Source organism: Rhinichthys klamathensis, unplaced genomic scaffold, assembly GCF_029890125.1.
Source record: "Rhinichthys klamathensis goyatoka isolate OS25496 unplaced genomic scaffold, OSU_Roscu_1.1 h1tg000501l_1, whole genome shotgun sequence".
In the NCBI taxonomy this organism is placed as follows: domain Eukaryota; kingdom Metazoa; phylum Chordata; class Actinopteri; order Cypriniformes; family Leuciscidae; genus Rhinichthys; species Rhinichthys klamathensis.
In genome coordinates, this window is record NW_026606982.1 from 473,656 (window position 1) to 491,550 (window position 17,895).

The 17,895-nt window shown below is 37.7% G+C and overlaps 1 protein-coding gene across 1 annotated transcript; it reads left to right on the forward strand.

Annotated features, from left to right (window-relative positions):
* Nucleotides 1-851: 851 nt before the first annotated feature.
* exoc3l2a (exocyst complex component 3-like 2a) lies at nt 852-15,858 on the forward strand. Its single transcript, XM_056237794.1, has 13 exons — nt 852-1,243; nt 3,509-4,038; nt 5,009-5,229; nt 5,579-6,353; nt 7,460-7,574; nt 7,671-7,781; nt 8,037-8,137; nt 10,795-10,905; nt 11,539-11,674; nt 11,756-11,878; nt 11,973-12,128; nt 12,523-12,644; nt 14,690-15,858. Exons 2-13 carry the CDS (start codon nt 3,524-3,526, stop codon nt 15,009-15,011), a joined length of 2,808 nt encoding a protein of 935 aa, XP_056093769.1. The 5' UTR covers nt 852-1,243; nt 3,509-3,523; the 3' UTR covers nt 15,012-15,858.
* The last annotated feature ends 2,037 nt before the right edge of the window (nt 15,859-17,895 follow it).

A 17,895-nucleotide genomic window follows, 5' to 3' on the forward strand; every position in this document is an offset into this window, starting at 1 on the left:
TCTAACTGAAAGGAACTTGCACTGACGAATCTTAAAATATGTACAAGATGTACTCCTGTAATGTTTTTTTCTAAAGCATGTTTATAAAAGCTAATTAAATGTCCTATTTGAACTAAGGCCCAATCCTGGCTTAATCTAAAGCCTGTCTGTTAAACCAGGACTTAGTGTTTTATTTGTGAAATTGAATTAATACTTTTTTAACATATATAAATTTGAATACATGTAAGACTTATTAGAGCCTCTCTGGAAGTTTTGCAGAGGCCCCTGGGGTCCGGCCCCCTGGTAAATAACCACTGTTCTTTTAGATTCATTCTGGACAACTGGTTGTGTTTGACCACTCATCCAAGAAGCCTTTGCACAGCTTGTGCTAAATCAGGGGTTTTCATACTGTTTCTGGAGCATCCAAAATGTGCAGTCCTGGGAATTTTCCAGGATCAATAAGAAAACACCAATACTAAATGAATCTACTAGTGCAGTGATTCCCATTTCCAATAATGAAATCTTGCGTTTGCTGTATAAGACCTGATGGTTAATTCATAAATTCACATAATTAGAATGTAAAATATGAGAATTACAGGAACAGCCTATTCCAGCAGCTGTTCTATGTCAACTGTTTAAGGTTAAGATTATTAACATTAAGATTAGTGACACTGTACTGTAACTGATCTGAGACCTCAGTGAAACCAAGTATCTGGATATCAAAACTGTTGTCAAAACATTATCGCTGTGAATTTATTTATTTATTTACCTTTATTTAACCAGGCAAGTCACTTAAGAACAAGTTCTTATTTTCAACAACAGTTAAAATCTCCTGAAAGAAAACATAAACAAACATACATTGCTATACACACACACACACATATACATTCAATTAAACATGTTTATGTGCATTCAACTCTTGAGTATATATGTGAGTGTATGTGTACTGTACATGTCTGTGTATTTGAAGCTGTACTTGTGTTGTTATATGTTATTTGTTGTGTGTGTGTGTGTGTGTGTGTGTGTGTCTGTGTCTGTGTGTGTGTCTATGTTTGTTTAGGGAGGGTGTCTCTTTTTCCTCAGGAAAATGCATCATCATCTGGTAGCAAACTGAACGGCTGCCTCCAACATTCCAATACAAGGCCCCAAACTCTTGGAGACAGACACACAAACACTTTGGCCCTCTCTTACTGATAGGCTCTCTATCACTCACACAGACACTGGAATGGATTTGCCCTGAACTGACTGCCCACTGGAGCAGAAGGTAAGAGATGCATGTCATTCTTTTACGTTTGTGTTATAATCAATACATATATGTGGATTTTTATCATTATTTTCATCCCAGTCAATGAAATATGAGTCCATAAATTCAGTTTTACAATTTTCTTTCTTAATACAGATGTTACATGAGTGATTCAATTTAAGATTTAAATAACTGTTTTCTATTTTAATATATTTTAAAATATTTTTTCCTGTGATGGTAAATCTGAATTTTCAGCACCATTACTCTAGTCTTCAGTGTCACACGATCCTTCAGAAATCTTTCTAATATGGGAATTTGCTGCTCAAGAAACATTAATTATTATTATTGTCAATGTTGGAAAAAAAATCAGGATTCTTTGATGAACAGAAAGTTTAAAAGCTAAATTAGAAATATTTTGTAACATTATAAATGTCTTTACTCTCACTTTTGATCAATTTAATGCATTCTTGATGAAAAAAATTATTAATTTCTTTCCAAAAAAAATAAATCTTACTGACCCCAAACTTTTGAACGGCAGTGTATAATATTACAAAAGCTATATTTTTAAAATAAATACTGTTTTTTTTTACTTTCTTTTCTTCAAAGAATCATGAATATATATATATAAGTTACTGGTGTTGATGCTTTTGAAGTTCACCCAGAACTAAAACTGATAATCACACTTTAAGTTTTTTTTTTTATTGTTCATCTGATGTTTATATAATGATGATGAAATCCTTTGCCAAGCACATTTTTATCTTGATAAAACTCAGCAATTCATTTAAATTAATTTCCTTTAGGCAATACAGATCTGGTCCGGACAATTAGATTTTGTAGCAGCCCTGTTTCTACAGTGCTTATCGAAAAAACACAGCATTTTTTCCCCGTTTGTTTCATGTTTATCTGTCTCTAAACATAAATACAACATTTACAAGTGATGTTTTCTCTTCTGTTACCGGGAATTATGTAAGAACAAAAATACTGACAGAAGGTCCACCTGGAACCCAGACAGTAAATAACCAAATTAGTCAGTTTAATATAGGTGAGGGGTGCAAGTAGTCATTTTAGCTGACACGCATGCCTTGTTCAAGGGTACAATGGTGATTGATTTGAACCTAAAACCTTTTGGTTCCCAGCCCAGATCTTTAACCGCCACACCAGTGGAACTCTGCTCAGAAATAATGCAAGGCAGGGATGCTGAAACACAATCACAGGGGTCACTGTGTGCTATACAACAGCACCTTCCTCCCTCTCCCTTCCTCCCTGCTCTGTCTTTACCTATTTTTCTTCATATATACATATTAAGAGGCTTTGTTCAAATTGCATGAGAAATTCTTAAACACAATACGTCTCCTTGGAATTATAAGGTTCTATCTGCGTTCTGAGCAGTTTTGAGATATTGAACTTTAAAGTTTTTGCATTCCATTTGACTGTGTAGAAAGAACCTTTTTATTTTCTAAATAAAAAGTTCCAAAATGTACACGACTTAAAAAACAACATCACATAATGTAAAGAAGTGGTCACAGAATAAGAATACGTGAATAACTAAATTTTGACAAAAATGTCAGATAGAACCTTATAATTCCAAGGGGACGATTACATCTTGATAGGGTTTACTACTAAAGTAGTCAATTTTTAACATATAGATTGCAGATTGTGTAGAATTTGTTGGTAGATACTTTGTTAATCCCACGAGAGACTTTATTGAAAGTGAGTGTGTGTAGTGTTTGTGTTTGAGTAGAGTGTGTATGTTCTGAGAAACTTTGAGGACAGGAAACTATTCTGACACATCTGGATGGGAGCTTCCATTATAGGAGCTTAAAAACTGCTAACGTCTTCAAAGAACACACACGTACACGCATACATATGCTGTTAATGCACTCCACTCACCGGAATACTGAACAATGAGAATGCAACAAGGCAAAGCCATTTAAGACAGACCTGATGAAGGCGGTTTAAACAGGTTTCAACTCTGGTTACCTTTAATCAGGACACATGGACTACGACATGCTTGGTGACATGGCAAGAAAATCTTGCAAATTGGAATGATTTAGGTGCATTTAACAAATAATTAAAAATGTAATATATTAAAATGTAAATATATTTCATTGGATTTAAAAAATAAAAATACACTTTAAAATTGGAGTTATTTCTGCAGATGTGTGACAAACTGTTTGGAACAAACTGTAATGTGAGATCTTTAGAATATATAATGCAAATGTATTTCAATGAAATTAGAAACAAGACAATTCTGACCAATGTAACGATGTCCATTTCGTCTTCTAGTTAACCAGAGTCAGAATGCCCATCCTCAAGAGGCTGCCCAGGAGGTTCAAGAGTAACCACAGCAATGGTGATCTCCAAAAAAGTAACGTAACTAATGGAGAACCCATCCTAAAGAGCAACCATAGCAACGGGGAACTCATTCTGCCACTATCCGATCTGAATCCGTTTGAAGGGGCGTGGGCAGGCATAGGGTGGAATAATGAAGAGGACGAGGTCTGGAAGAATGGACAGGACTACCACAGGTCATCTCAGGTGAGCGAAGCACTAGAGAATGAGGCAAACGCAGAGCAGCGTGGAGGGTCAAAGGTCACTGAGGGATCAAAAGAAAAGAGAGGAACTCTGGAGCGAATCTGTGGCTCATCGCCACTGAAGACCCTTGGGAAATTAGGCAAAGGGCTGCGTATGACCGGAAGAAATGTGTGGGGTGCCACTCCTTCACTACGGAGTGCCACTCTCCCGGCAACACCCTCCTCAGGAAAGAAAAAAAAGAACTATCGACGTGCCTCTGAGGAGATCATGACCTTACTGAGGTGAGAATGCGACTGTGACATGTTTTAGGATGCGCATATTATATAGCAACACATTCTCATCCCAAGGCGTCATCTAACTGACACTTTTGACCATGCGTCAACATGCCGACGCATATGGTACCCCTTAAGCGTCAATATGAGACGCTCATCCTCGGGCGTCATCTAACTGACGCTTTTGACCATGCGTCTAAATCCGACGCACATGGCACCCTTTAGCGTCAGTTAAATGACGCTTCCGTTATGAGTAGGTTTAGGTCTGGGGTAGGGTTAGGGTTAGGGTTAGACCACTAGGAGGCGCGTCTCATATTGATGCTTAAGGGGTACCATGTGCGTCGGCATGTTGACGCATGGTCAAAAGCGTCAGTTAGATGACGCCTTGGGATGAGAACGGGCTGTATATAGCAGTGCATTTCAACAGGTCTTTACAATTGTGTTTCTAACAAAATTAAACGCAAATATGATTAAAATCAGGTAGATTTGATTTCATCTGAATGCGAGCTTGTAATTGACCATAAGAAAGTGGGAGGGTTTAAGCAGACTAAATGATTTGAGAAGTCCAATCAGCAGTATATGTCACCAGAGAGGTACATTAAAGATGCAGAGTAACATGGATTTGGAAAAAAAAGGTGAATTTCCATTTAATGCAGACTTTAATTTTGATGTCTTCATTCTTTTTGCATTTACACAAAACACATTGTGATCGCCACAAACCATGTTTATACATCGCAAATAAACTCATATTTAATGTGGTGTGTGTATATATATATATATATATATAGTATGTGTGTGTGTGTGTATATATATGTATGTATATATATGTATATACATATATATATATATATATGTGATCTTTTTTCAGATTAGTCCTGAAACCCAGCAGATGAGAATCATTGTTATATAGATCATTATTTCATTTTCTACAGCTGTTGTTGTAGAGGTAGTTTTACTTAACACATTTTGTAACCCTCAGGTTGGCAGGCCGTCGTAAGGAAAGTGAGCGAAGAGATAGTCTACCTACAGGTGATCTGACCACTGAAAACGATGAAGACAGTCGCAGGCGTCCCTCGTTCCTACGCATGGTCAGTCTGAGCAAACTTAGAGGAGACTCGCTAACAAACCGCAGCTCGCAGGAAGACGAGCAAGAGTTAGTAGAAGAAGAACAGCCGGTCAAACGCAGGGAGCCACTATCAGGTACATCTATTTTTTTATTATTGTCTGTAATTGTTTGTACATTTTACGGCACGTACAGAGTGTAACTATTATGCTCACAGGTCTCCATGATTGACCCATAACACCTTGCTTGAGAAGTAACAAGGTCCAAAAGTCCCTGTGAGTCATTGGCCAATTAACAAACACTTTCACAGAGACAGGAAATGACATACTTTCTTTGTACAGAAGATCCAACCTGATAAGCTCACTGCAAGGAGAAAAAAACTGTGTTAATCTACAGCCTGTTCCAAAGGCAACAACACATCAAGCGAATAAACACATGGCCATAAATGAAATTAAACACTACTCAATCTCTCTCTTTCTCACTCAGTGTTGGAGATCCTACAATTAGTTAATCAGAGAGATCTGCTGCTTGCTAACACGCACATCCAAGAGCTGGAGAGAGAGTGTGAACTTGACCCCTCCTTCTGGACACAAACCACACCCACTTCAACCACGCCCAGCAATATAACTCATCACACACTCACTTCGCCTCTCTGGCTCCCCCTGTTGCCTGGTTCAGGCTGTGAGGATTCTGGCCCAAGCATGTGGGATGCTGGGCTGCGTAAAGTGAAAGATGTAGAGCTGCTTTACGAGGCTCTTCAGAGAGAAATGTGGGATGTGGTGAGGGAGTCGTTACGCCAGCCCTGCAGCGGGCCTCAGCTTGGCCTGGTGGTGCTGGTCATTCAACAGGAAGAGCAGGCTGACAAGGTTTGGGCTCTACGACAAGAGGCCCAATCCAACGCCCAAACCAGTGACCAATCTGAAGACCATTCCCGGCCCTCCAAGCGTCCCAGGAGACTGCGTCAAAGGTGGGTGGAGGCTGTGGGAGAGGCAGCTGACTGGTGTCTTCCACAACCAGGGGGCATCGCTGCAGGGCAGATGGGCATGTACTTGGAGCGCTTGAGGGGCAGAGTGGTGGAGGATATGGACGCGGCACGTCGGAATGTGGTGGCGGTTTATCCCGAGGAGTTTGCTGTGTTTCAGGTCTACATGCAGAGCTATCACAGGGCTGTTGCCAAACGACTGAAGACCGTCACTTGTGGCCCGATTCAAATCACAGATACATACTCGCTGCTTGACTGGATCTACAACATTTACAACAGGTATATGCACATGTATATAGACATTGGGGTGTGTTTTCTGTTTTTTTTCACACACCTTTCCTGCAATCACATTCCACACGGTTCTTGCTTTAATGACCCAGTGGAAGAATGAGCTCAGGTCTATTAATATCAGATGCATTGTTTATTAGAATGAACAACACCGGTACAGAATACCTGGGAGAATTACCGATAACACATGGATGGTCTGGTGAACTAAAAATAGCCACACTATCAACTTGACAATTTTTCAGTAGCATGACAGTAGTTGGTATAAAATGAAAACTCACCCTATCTGTTTTCTAAACTAGACCATATTGTGAACGATTTATATATTTCTCTATTTATCCACTTTTAAAAAAAAATTGACCTCGTCATTTATGATCAGAACATCATAACTGGACCTTCTGGTGAAAGCTACAGCGTTCTCTCTGATGATGTATACAGGACATCTCCAATCATATAGTCTGCTTAAACCCCGCCCCTGCAAGCTCACGCTCATCTGCCTCTATTTTTTATTTTTTTCGAAAATCCATTACACTGATGTATGTCACAATATGCCATGGAAGTCGTTACTTCCGTCTCATCGGTATCTGCAATACATTCATGCTGGTTCTGTTCTGTTTACCCTAAGGGGGGTTATTGCTGCTCTCCCTGCTCTTATCCATGCTAGGCTGCATGGATGCGCAGGGAGTTCTTGCTCAGAACGGAACCATACCGCCAATCCAAACTGTATGCTAATTGTCAATCGTATTTGACGATAGTGGTCCTGACAGAAATGCACGAAGAGCTAAATACATTATATTGCTGGAAAGATTGCTGGAAAGAAATTATCCTGTATTTCACTAATGGAATATTTAATTGAATATTATATTGAGTCGGAAAAGTGCAGGGGCCATCGAAGAGTTTTAAAAAAGAATTAAAAACAGATTAAAGTAATAAAGAAGAGCTTGTCACAGTGTCATTAAATTGTATGTAGGGAAATAAGCCCCTTAACACTCACATATGATTGTTGGACTAGTGAATCAGTTAATGACCTTGTATAGCATTGGAAAGTCTGATTTATTCTAGTGAATCGTGCACTAGTTCTGACTGTGAGCATCTCATAGGGACGTCTTGGCTACAGTTGGAGCAATGGGCACGATAGTGTGTGAAGCGTTAGATCCTCTCCTGCCTGAAGATGTCATAGACCGGCTGGAACAGGACTGCGTCGAAACTGTTTGGGTAACACTTGATTATCAATAATCAAATTATGCTTTAATTATTAATTTCTGTAAACAAAGAGTTAAAATAATATCTACTTTGTGTGTGTTTCTGCAGGACAAGATGACTATGGAGCTCTCACAAGTTTTGGATGATGAAGAAAAGCGATGGGCTCAGACACTGCACATTGAAGAGTATCAGTCGGGCCTCGCCCGTTCTGTTATACAGGTAACATACCCACAATCCTACACATGTACAGCTATTAGCCTACTGCATTCTTCTGAATATGGTCTGACTGTATGCATGCCTTCCACATTGTACTTTTAGCAATATTGGTGAATGCGAGAGAGTGTGTGTATAGAAGGTCTTTGTGAATATCTTAAAAAAAAAATGTATTAAATAGTTTTATTATATTCATTCCTTCATTCATTCATTCATTCATTCATTCATTCATTCATCTGTGTGTGTCTTTATGTGTTTCAGAGGCTGAAGGTAGATTTGGACAGATCGACAGCTGTCAGTCAGCCACTGGGAGCTCGTGTTGCTCGCTGCACCTTGAATGGACTTGCAGATTTCTTGCACAGGTGAGATGGGAACATGAGCAGGGGCGCCTTTATATAACCAGAGACCCCCCAACAAAATGTCACTAGGCCATTGTTCAATACATAGATATTTCAATTTGTGCTCATGTATGAATAAATTCAAATGACATAGCTTTGGAAATGTTTTTTTCCTTGTTTTTCTAGCTGAAAAGTCCTTGATAATGTCAGTAAAATCCCATTTTTGGAGAATGTCACTCTCAATAGACATTATTATTATTATTATTATTATTAGTTTACCAAAGCTTTACCAAGTTTTGAGAATGATTTGAGTGTTGAAATATCCTGTTCACACAGTGGTTTACAATGTCTCCTAAACTGTCTGTATGAACATACAACGGGATCTATCAACTCTTAACCATAGTGACAGGGACTAAAGTACGGTAATATCAAAGATGGTGACATAAATAAAACTGTAAATTATTATCATATTTGATACGACAAAAGTCGAGGCGCAAGTGCATCCATCAAATTAACAGACAGCAGCTTTAATACCTGAGTGAGAGCGGAGAATTTGAGTCACGCACAGACCATAAAGCTGACCTTCAGCCCATGAAAGCCCGTGCATTAATGCGCCCCTGGACATAAGAGTATGATCATAAAGATGCTGATGATGAAAAACCCATAGCAAACATTATGATCATGTTTAAGAAAAGATGTTTAAGTAGGCTACTCGTATTAATTGATCTTATCATATAAATAAATGTTTAAATTATATTTACTTCATAATTTTCCTAAAATATATTAATGTTAGAATGCATTGTAGTCAAACCTTTCACCACACAATTAAAGCTATTTCATAAGAGAATCTGACATGGTCAACACAATAACTAATAATTAACTAACTTACTAAGGTTGAGCACTTTTTTTTTAGCATTCTAGTAACTCAAACAGTAGAGCTTAGTGTTTGTAATGCCAATGTCATGGGTTTGACTCCCAGCCAGGAACTTGCCAGAACTGATTGAAATGTATAAATCGAAAAAAATGTAAAGCACTTTGCATAAAAGAGTCCGCCAAATGCATAAATGTAAAGGTAAAATGTTTTTAATTTGTGTCTCAGTCTTAAAGGGTTTGTTCACCTAAAAATGAAAATTCCATCATCATTTACTCACCCTCATGTTGTTCCAAAACCGCAAGACTTCTGTTCATCTTGACAACACAAATGAAGATATTTTTGAATGAAATCTATGAGATTTCTGTGCCTCCATTGACAGTCCACACAAACTACCACTTTGATGGTTCAAAAAGAGATCGTAAAACTAATCCATATGAATTGAGTGGTTTAGTCGAAATTTTCTGAAGAGACTCGATCACTTTATAATAATAATAATAATTTATTACATTTATATAGCGCTTTTCTCTGCATTCAAAGCGCTTTACATGGAAGGGGGAATCTCCTCAACCACCACCAATGTGCAGTATCCACTTGGATGATGCGACGGCAGCCATATTGCGGCAGAACGCTCACCACACACCAGTTTTTTGGTGGAGAGGAGACTAATTGGGGATGAAGCCAATTAGTGTATATATATATGGGGATGATTAGGAGGCCATGATGGACAGAGGCCACTGGGCAAATTTGTCCAGGATGCAGGGGTTACACCCCTACTCGTTTTGAAAGACATCCTGGGTTTTTTTGTGACCACAGAGAGTCAGGACCTCGGGTTTAACGTCTCATTCGAAGGACGGTGCTCTTTGACAGTGTAGTGTCCCCATTACTACACTGGGGCGTTAGGACCCACACAGACCACAGGGTGAGCGCCCCCTACTGGCCTCACTAACACCTCTTCCAGCAGCAACCTGTTTTTTTTACAGGACTTCTCCCATCCAGGTACTAACCAGGCTCAACCATACTTAGCTTCAGTGGGCAACCAGTCTTGGGCTACAGGGTGATACGGCTGCTGGCCATATCCTTTATTATATAATATATATAATATTATATATAATATATATATTATATAATATTCTTTATTATACTGTATAAAGAACAGACTGAATTTAGGCTTTTATTCAAATATAAACTTTGATCAACGAAAATAAACAGAAGCTCAACCATATGTTCTTGATGCGCAAGAACAAAACTCATTAACTCATTAGTTCTTTCGAAGCTCAACCATGATGCGTAACCACTGATCTATATAATATTTAATAATTATTATATATAATATTTATATAGATCAGTGTAGGTAACACACACAACTGAAGCTCATTAATTCTTGCACGTCAAGCGAACATGCTTGAGCTTCCCTTTACCGTAATTGATGTGTGAGTTGATGAATGATTATATGTGAATAAAAGCCTAAATTAAATCTGTCATATAATCATATAAAGTGATCATGTCTCAATATGGACTAAACCGCTCTATTCATATGGATTCGTTTTACGATCTTTTTGAAGGGTCAAAGTGTCAGTTGCGTAGACTGTCAATGGAGGGACATAATCGCTCAGATTTCATTAAAAATATATTTTTTTAATAGTGTTTCAAAGATGAACGAAAGTCTTACTGTTTTGGATCAACATGAGGGTTAGTAATTAATGACAGAATTTTCATTTTTGGGTGAACTAACCCTTTAAGTGTTAAGTGTTCTGTTTTAAATAATAATGGAATTGTGTGTGTGTTTGTATGTCTGTGTGGTATTTAGTTTCCAGAGAAAGGTTGAGATGTTTCATGACACGCAGTCAGAGTTTGGGGATCATGGGGATGGTTATGTCTCCAGGACCATCTCTCTTGTCAACTGTGTTCCACCATTCAGGTTTTTCATCTTATTCACCATGTCTATTTATTCCAATCTCTCCCAACTTGGAGTTTTTTTATTTGAGGACTGTCAGAAAAAAGACTTTAGAATTGATATTTTCTACATAAAGATAGAAGGTTCTAAAGATGGAGGTTCCTCAGAGAAATGCAGATCTCTTGCTAGGCTAGAAATCACTGGGCATATCTGTTTGATTTTTACTAAAAAATACACTGTAAGAAAAAAAAAACTTGGAAAAACAAATGGTAATTTTCTGCCAGGACATTTCCTTCAACTGTAAAACACAATTCAATGTATAATTCAAAATACAGGTACAACATCTGACATCTTAGATATTCAGCGATCGTTTAAAGAGAATGTATAGCAGCGGAGTTATTTTTTAATGTGTATTTTTATAACAAAAAAAAAAAAAAATAGAACATGATTCTGTAGATAGTCAGGACAGTCATAACTCAAATCATCAGTAAACCAAATGCGCATATAAAACTCATAAAAACACTTTTGTGAAGGATTTCAGTTTGTAAAATATATCAATGAATAATACAAATACTATAGAAAGAATAATGCAATGAAATAGCACAGAGATTAAAAAGAAATAAATTAAAGATGACTTAACTGTGTTGAACTGTATAGGAATTTTGTGGAGCGCTGTCGTCTGTGTGACACCCTTGGCAGTGAGGACGTCTCCCAGCGAGCTCAATCCTCTCTGGAGCGAATTGTTAACCAGTCAGTGCGAGTTCTTTCAGACTTACTGTTTGAACACATCAGGGTGAGACTTATGCACAGGTTCACATCTGGCCTAGAAATGTTTCCCAATGCATTCATTGATGATTTTCTGGCATGATTCCAGCCATTCTTCGATAAACTGGTGAAGAGGAAGTGGCTGGATAACAATGAGGCCTATGAGAGCATTGAGATGACCATTAAACAGCACTTTAAAAAGTTCAGAAGAATGGACTGCCCTCCATATCAGGTATGACATACAGTACATGCATGCCAGGACACACGCATGCTCACAGGCTCAGTGGTTGGTTGCTCGGTTGATTGATTATCTGATTGGCTGACAGGCATTGGTGAATGAGGTGCACAGGCGGGTCCTGGTTGAATATGTTCGTGCCATCATGAGGGGACGGGTCATCTGTACGTCCCTCAAAATGAGGAAGAGAGTGGCATTCCGTCTGCAGGATGAGGCCAAACAGCTGAAGGCTCTTTTTAAAGATCTGGTCAGTGCCTCTAGCTTTCATATTATGCCTTACATTATCTTAAAGTTATCACTCCAAATGTGAAGGACCTTCTTCTCAAAATATAATGTACAAAGACACATCTATAGTGTGAAAAATAAAAATATTCTAGATGTGTAAATTGTTATGTGGAAAATATTTACTTTCTATTAAGCTGACACTATCTTTTTTCATCCCAACATTAGAGTACTGTTAGGTATATAATCATTAAGCATAAAAGCATGGCTGTGAATAGAAATAAATCATTTGTGATTTGCGAAAAGCCATTACAAATCAGGTTGAAACAGAAGTATTTTATTTTATTTTAACCAAAAATGCCAACACCAAAATTAGTTAATGAAAATGATGTCCTCACTCTGTCTTTTTCTTTTCTCAGGAGTCAACTTCCTCCTGGTTGGACAGTGTGATTGTTCACCTGGCCGACATCATAGCATTGGAGGACACTCCCTCTATTCAGATGGAAGTTGGGCTTTTGGTGAAGGAATTTCCAGATATACGGTAAGACCGCCAGGGCAAAAGCATCAAAACCATTTTCAGAGGACCGTGATGAAACTGCGTAGGGTTTAAGCACCAGCAGGAATACCAGTAAATGGCAAGTGTATGGTTGGGTTCTAACATTCTCTCCTTCTGATCATCTCCAACTCCATTCCGGGTTTTCCATGTCCTCACTAGTGACATAAATCCGCTCAAAATGAATGCGGAGTGAGAGAAAATACAGATTTTCTGACTTTCATAAACCCTCTCCATGCTTCAGACAAATGCACTCACTGTATGCTCTTCAATGCATGAACAGAGAGGGTCAAACACATCCGTCTAGTAAAAATGCGTTCTGTGTGAATGGCCCTTTAGAAAGCTACTTGACCAATGAAATTTGATGACCAGTCCAGAACCAAGTGTTGTTTAAAAACTGCTATAAAACTGAAGCCGAATGTAGAACCGGATGTCGATTTTATATAGCATAAAACTGGAAGGAAAGTGTTTTATTAGCTCCTAGAGCACTCGGTAATTTAATATATACGATTTTGCTGAACACTTTTAGACCTGCGGAAGGGTAGAACCTGAACTCTGTCATCTCAAAGTGCTTTCATTCATGAAAAATCTGACATGTTCCCCTCTTATTTCCTTGAGAACTATTTTTCACAACACCTCTCTATTTCCTGAGGTCATTCTAAGAATGTCTAACTGAAAATAGTTACCGTGATGCTCCATCTCAGTGCCAACTTTCCTTTATGTGGACGGGAGGGAACAGCAGACAGTAAACAGGGGAATGGGTGAGATGTGACCCCACTTTAGTTGTGTTTTTGTTTGGATGAAGAGAAATGTGTAAGTGTGTGTGCTCAGTCACTGGCTGGCAGTGCTCCTGCTTGCTGACGCACGACCCTCCTCAGCAGACAGGAAGTGGCTGTGGAGTACTTCCTGTTCCTGCCAGGTCACAGGAGACTGACTGGTGCCACACTCCAATCAAATACACACACACACCAACTAAAGATCAAAAGCCAAAAAAGTGGAGGCTACTTAACGTCTCTTTGTGCTTTGCAGTGTAGTTTCCTGTTTTTTTTACTGTCTGTCTATGTTAAAGTTTGTCACATATAACACTGTCACATTGTTATCTATAGGCAGGACATGCCATCTTAGTACAGAGCGCTAACTCTGAGTTGGCTTTTTGAGCCATGAGCACTGTTAAGGGATCATTACAAAGAAACACATTTGGACTACATTGCTCAAATGACTTTTGCCTGAAATAATGGAAATAATTTTTTTTAAAAGTAATATTATCATATAATGTATATCTTAAAGTTTATTTTTTTCCTCTTTATCTAAATAATGGAAATTGGTATGAATGATTCTTTAAAAAATGGTAATTTGTTGAAAACGACTGAGAAGACTGAGAATAGTTTTTGTAATGTATAAATAAAATAAAATATAAATATTTGATGAAAAACTGAAAAATAAAAAAATATTGCCTTAGTAACAAACTAAAATAAGGTTGTTCTACTAAAGTACTAGAAAAGTACTAAAACTGAAATAACAAATTAAACCTACATAAAAAAACAACTTAAAAATGACAAAAGCACATAAAAAATGACAAACTCACACTAAAATTAAAATGAGAATTTATTAATTAGAAAATGGTAATAAATACTGTAATAGTTAGAAATAACACTGGTTGTCCTGCTCAAACTCACTTGTAGCACTTTTACTGCTTTAGGTTTTTTTAGTAATAGTATTTGTAAAAAAAAAAATATTCTTTTTGTATATTTATTTTATTAATATATGGTATAGAATTTTAATATCAGCCATTTATAGCTGTAAGATAATGATGATTATTATTGGTACGTTTTTCTTCCATTTCTTGTGAGCTCTATATTTTAATTGACTCTACTCTCATTTTTTATTTATTATCTAGGTTCATATACTTTTTCAACCACGAATAATGTATTTCTTGTTCTGTGCAAAAGCAGCGAGAGTGATTTGCTTTTCTGATTATGCAACACAAAATATGAACCATTATGCCCTCTCACCCTCATTCTCTCCTCTCACAGGAGAAGACATATCTCTGCTGTGTTGAATGTTCGTGGGATGGTGCATCAGACAGACCGTCAGGAGATTCTAGCTGTTGTCCGGGACTTAGAGACCAGCGACAGCTCCATCAATCTGCCCCGAGATCGTGCCCTCTTCTCTGAAATCGCAGTGGCCAAAGACATGTCCTGTCTGGGGCTGGTTCTGATCCGCTTTGGTCTGACTGTGTCATCGTGGGTCGCCAGTGCCCGGCCACGCCGTAGCCAGAGTAGAAGGAGCCGGAATGAGAAACATGCAGATAACAGACCACTGTCAAGCCATGCAAAGCGCTTTACTGAACCTTAAAGATAATGAAATACAGCATAACTACAACGCATAGTATCCTGATATTTAAAAATGACACAATAATGCTAAAAATACATAGCATCACAACAAATATTACATAATCAAATCAGTAGGCTATAACATAAAGCAAAGATTGCAGAGATTGAAAAGATTAAAGATGCCATAAATTGTGCTCTGTCAATTTTCAGACTAGATGAATGTGGTCAGAGCCCAGTCAAAAGGGACAATAAGATGAGTTCATGACAGCAAAGTAAAATCACAACAATACTTGTCCTTCAGTACACAGCTGGAGCGGAACAAGTCAGTGGACACTTCAAAGGACGGGAAATAGTCTATAATTCTCTCGCTTTAAAACAGGCTAGTGGACTGCTGTAGCTGGACCTCTGTCGTGTGAACAGCCACATGATTTGAGAGGAGCGGCAGGAAACTCGTCGCTATAGAGTGGGGACTTGCTGAAATTTTTATTAGTGCAGGCTGTGTTCAGAACACTGATTTAGCTTGACAGTAAATCAGAACAAGAACAAATGCATGTATATGATGTATCAAACACCAGGTACAGTTCTACAATGCAACAGCTACTTTTCTGATTGTGTTATTTTGAGAAGTGAAAATATGAAAATGGGTTAAACATGGTTGTCTGTGACATTTAAAGAATGTGAATGAAAATCTCCCTGATTTGTGCTAATGTTTAGGATTCTGTTCATCTCATTCATGTCTAATCATTGTTCAGATCTGAGCTACTTAGGAAAAAAAAAAAACTGCCAGGAATGAAATGTATTTGGTATTCTTTCAGGTAAAAAAGAAATAAAACCCCATTGACTGGGAAATTAATTACATTGTAATGAAATTGCTGTTTTTATACAGTACCATTCAAAAGTTTGTAAAATGTTTTTGAAAGAAGTCTCTTATACTCACCAAGGCTGCATTTATTTGATCAGGAAATCAGTAAAAACCGCAATATATTGTGAAATATTAATGCAATTTAAAATAAATGCTTTATAATTTAATATATTTTAAAAATGTAATTTAGTCCTGTGATGGCAAAGCTGAATGTTCAGCTTGATTACTCCAGTCTTAAGTCTTCTAATATGCTGATTTGCTGCTCAAGAAACATTTCTTATCAATGTCGAAAAAAAGTTGTGCTGCTTAATATTGTTGTTATTGTTTTTTTTTTTATCTTTTTTTTCAGGATTCTTTGATAAATAGAACATTCAAAAAACAGCATTTATTTGAAAGATATTTTTGTAACATTATAAATGTGTTCACTGTCACTTGATCAATTTAATGCATTCTTGCTGAAAAATAGTATTAATTTCTTAAAAAAAAAAAAAAAAAATGTACAGACCCCAAACTTTTAAACAGTAGTGTACATTTTAATACACTATTTAAATTTTACATGTTGCATTTATACTTCTAATTAAAGACTTATACTGCCAGGTTGAGTTCTGCTGACATCCATCAGCTGAGGATGTTTTAGGTAACTGGTCTATTCCTGTTGTTCTGAGAGGTGCCAAACGAGTCCCCTTATCAGAGCCAAGTCTACACACCACCACAGGCGGTCACTTCCTTTTCAACACAACAACCTTGTTTTATCCCAAACATGCTTGCTGTCAAGAGTAATGAACACACACTCATGACAATAGACACACGTGAATATGGAAATTAAATTCAGCGGGATTTTCCTCTAATGCCACATAAGTTAAATATAAAATATTGCAGATTCCTTTTCTTTGAATTCCAGATTTAAAAAATAATAATAATCAGACTATAGATACCGGTAACTCAATCAGTGAATCTTATTTGAAGAGTACAGAGGCTCCCTATAATGAAAATGTATTTCAAAATTGAATTGTCAATTTAAATATCAAATTGCTCATATTATGTTGAGGCATGCTGTTTTCTTGAATTTACCTGGCCACTGAGTAACTGTACCTTTTAACACCTATGCATTATAATTAAACATTTAGTCAAGACAACAAAATAAACTGTAAATACATTTTTAATTTAATTTTTAAACAAAAACGGATTACTCAATCTGAACAAAAGCTGTTTTTTAACAAAAAAAGAAAAGTTTAAAAGTTCCAAAATGAAAATTCTGTCATTACTCACCCTCATGTCGTTCCAAACCCGTAAGACCTTGGTTCATCTTCGGAACACAAATGAAGATATTTTTGATGAAATCCGAGAGGTTTCTGACTCCTCCATAGACAGCAACGAAATGACCACTTTCAAGGCCCAGAAAGGTAGTAAGGACATTGTTAAAATAGTCCATGTGACTACAGTGGTTCAACCTTAATTTATGAAGCGATGAGAATACTTTTTTGTGCAAAATACAAACAAAAATAATGACTTTATTGAAAAATGTATTCTCTTCTGTGTCAGTCTCTTATGCTGTTTACGTTGTAATCACAGTGCAACACTCAGTGCCCTCAGGAGTTTTTCTAAGAAGAAACCATACCTACAGACTCCGGTCCCGAACCCGAGCCTGCCATTTCAGGGCATTCTAAGTACTTGACTCTAGTAGCCTGCCTGGGGCCCTTGTCACTGAGCGCCCCAGGCTACGGCTTTACAGGACGGCTTTCATTCTGCACTGGTAGCACGGTGTTTTCCAGTGCGTTCCTCATATGCGTCAAACATAGACGCAATGCGAGTGAACCGTATCGAAAGGGAACGCTTCAGTTACTGACGTAACCTCCCTTCCCTGAGATAACGGGACCGAGCATTGTGTAACCTGCCGTGCTACTGCACATGTGCGCGAGTCGACGCTATTGCTATTCAGTCAAGAAATTCTGACTACAACTTAAATAGGCAGTCCCTTTCTGGTGGGCTAAAAAGCCATTTGTCTTTGAAAAGTACAGACGTGAACCAATCAGACTTCAGTATT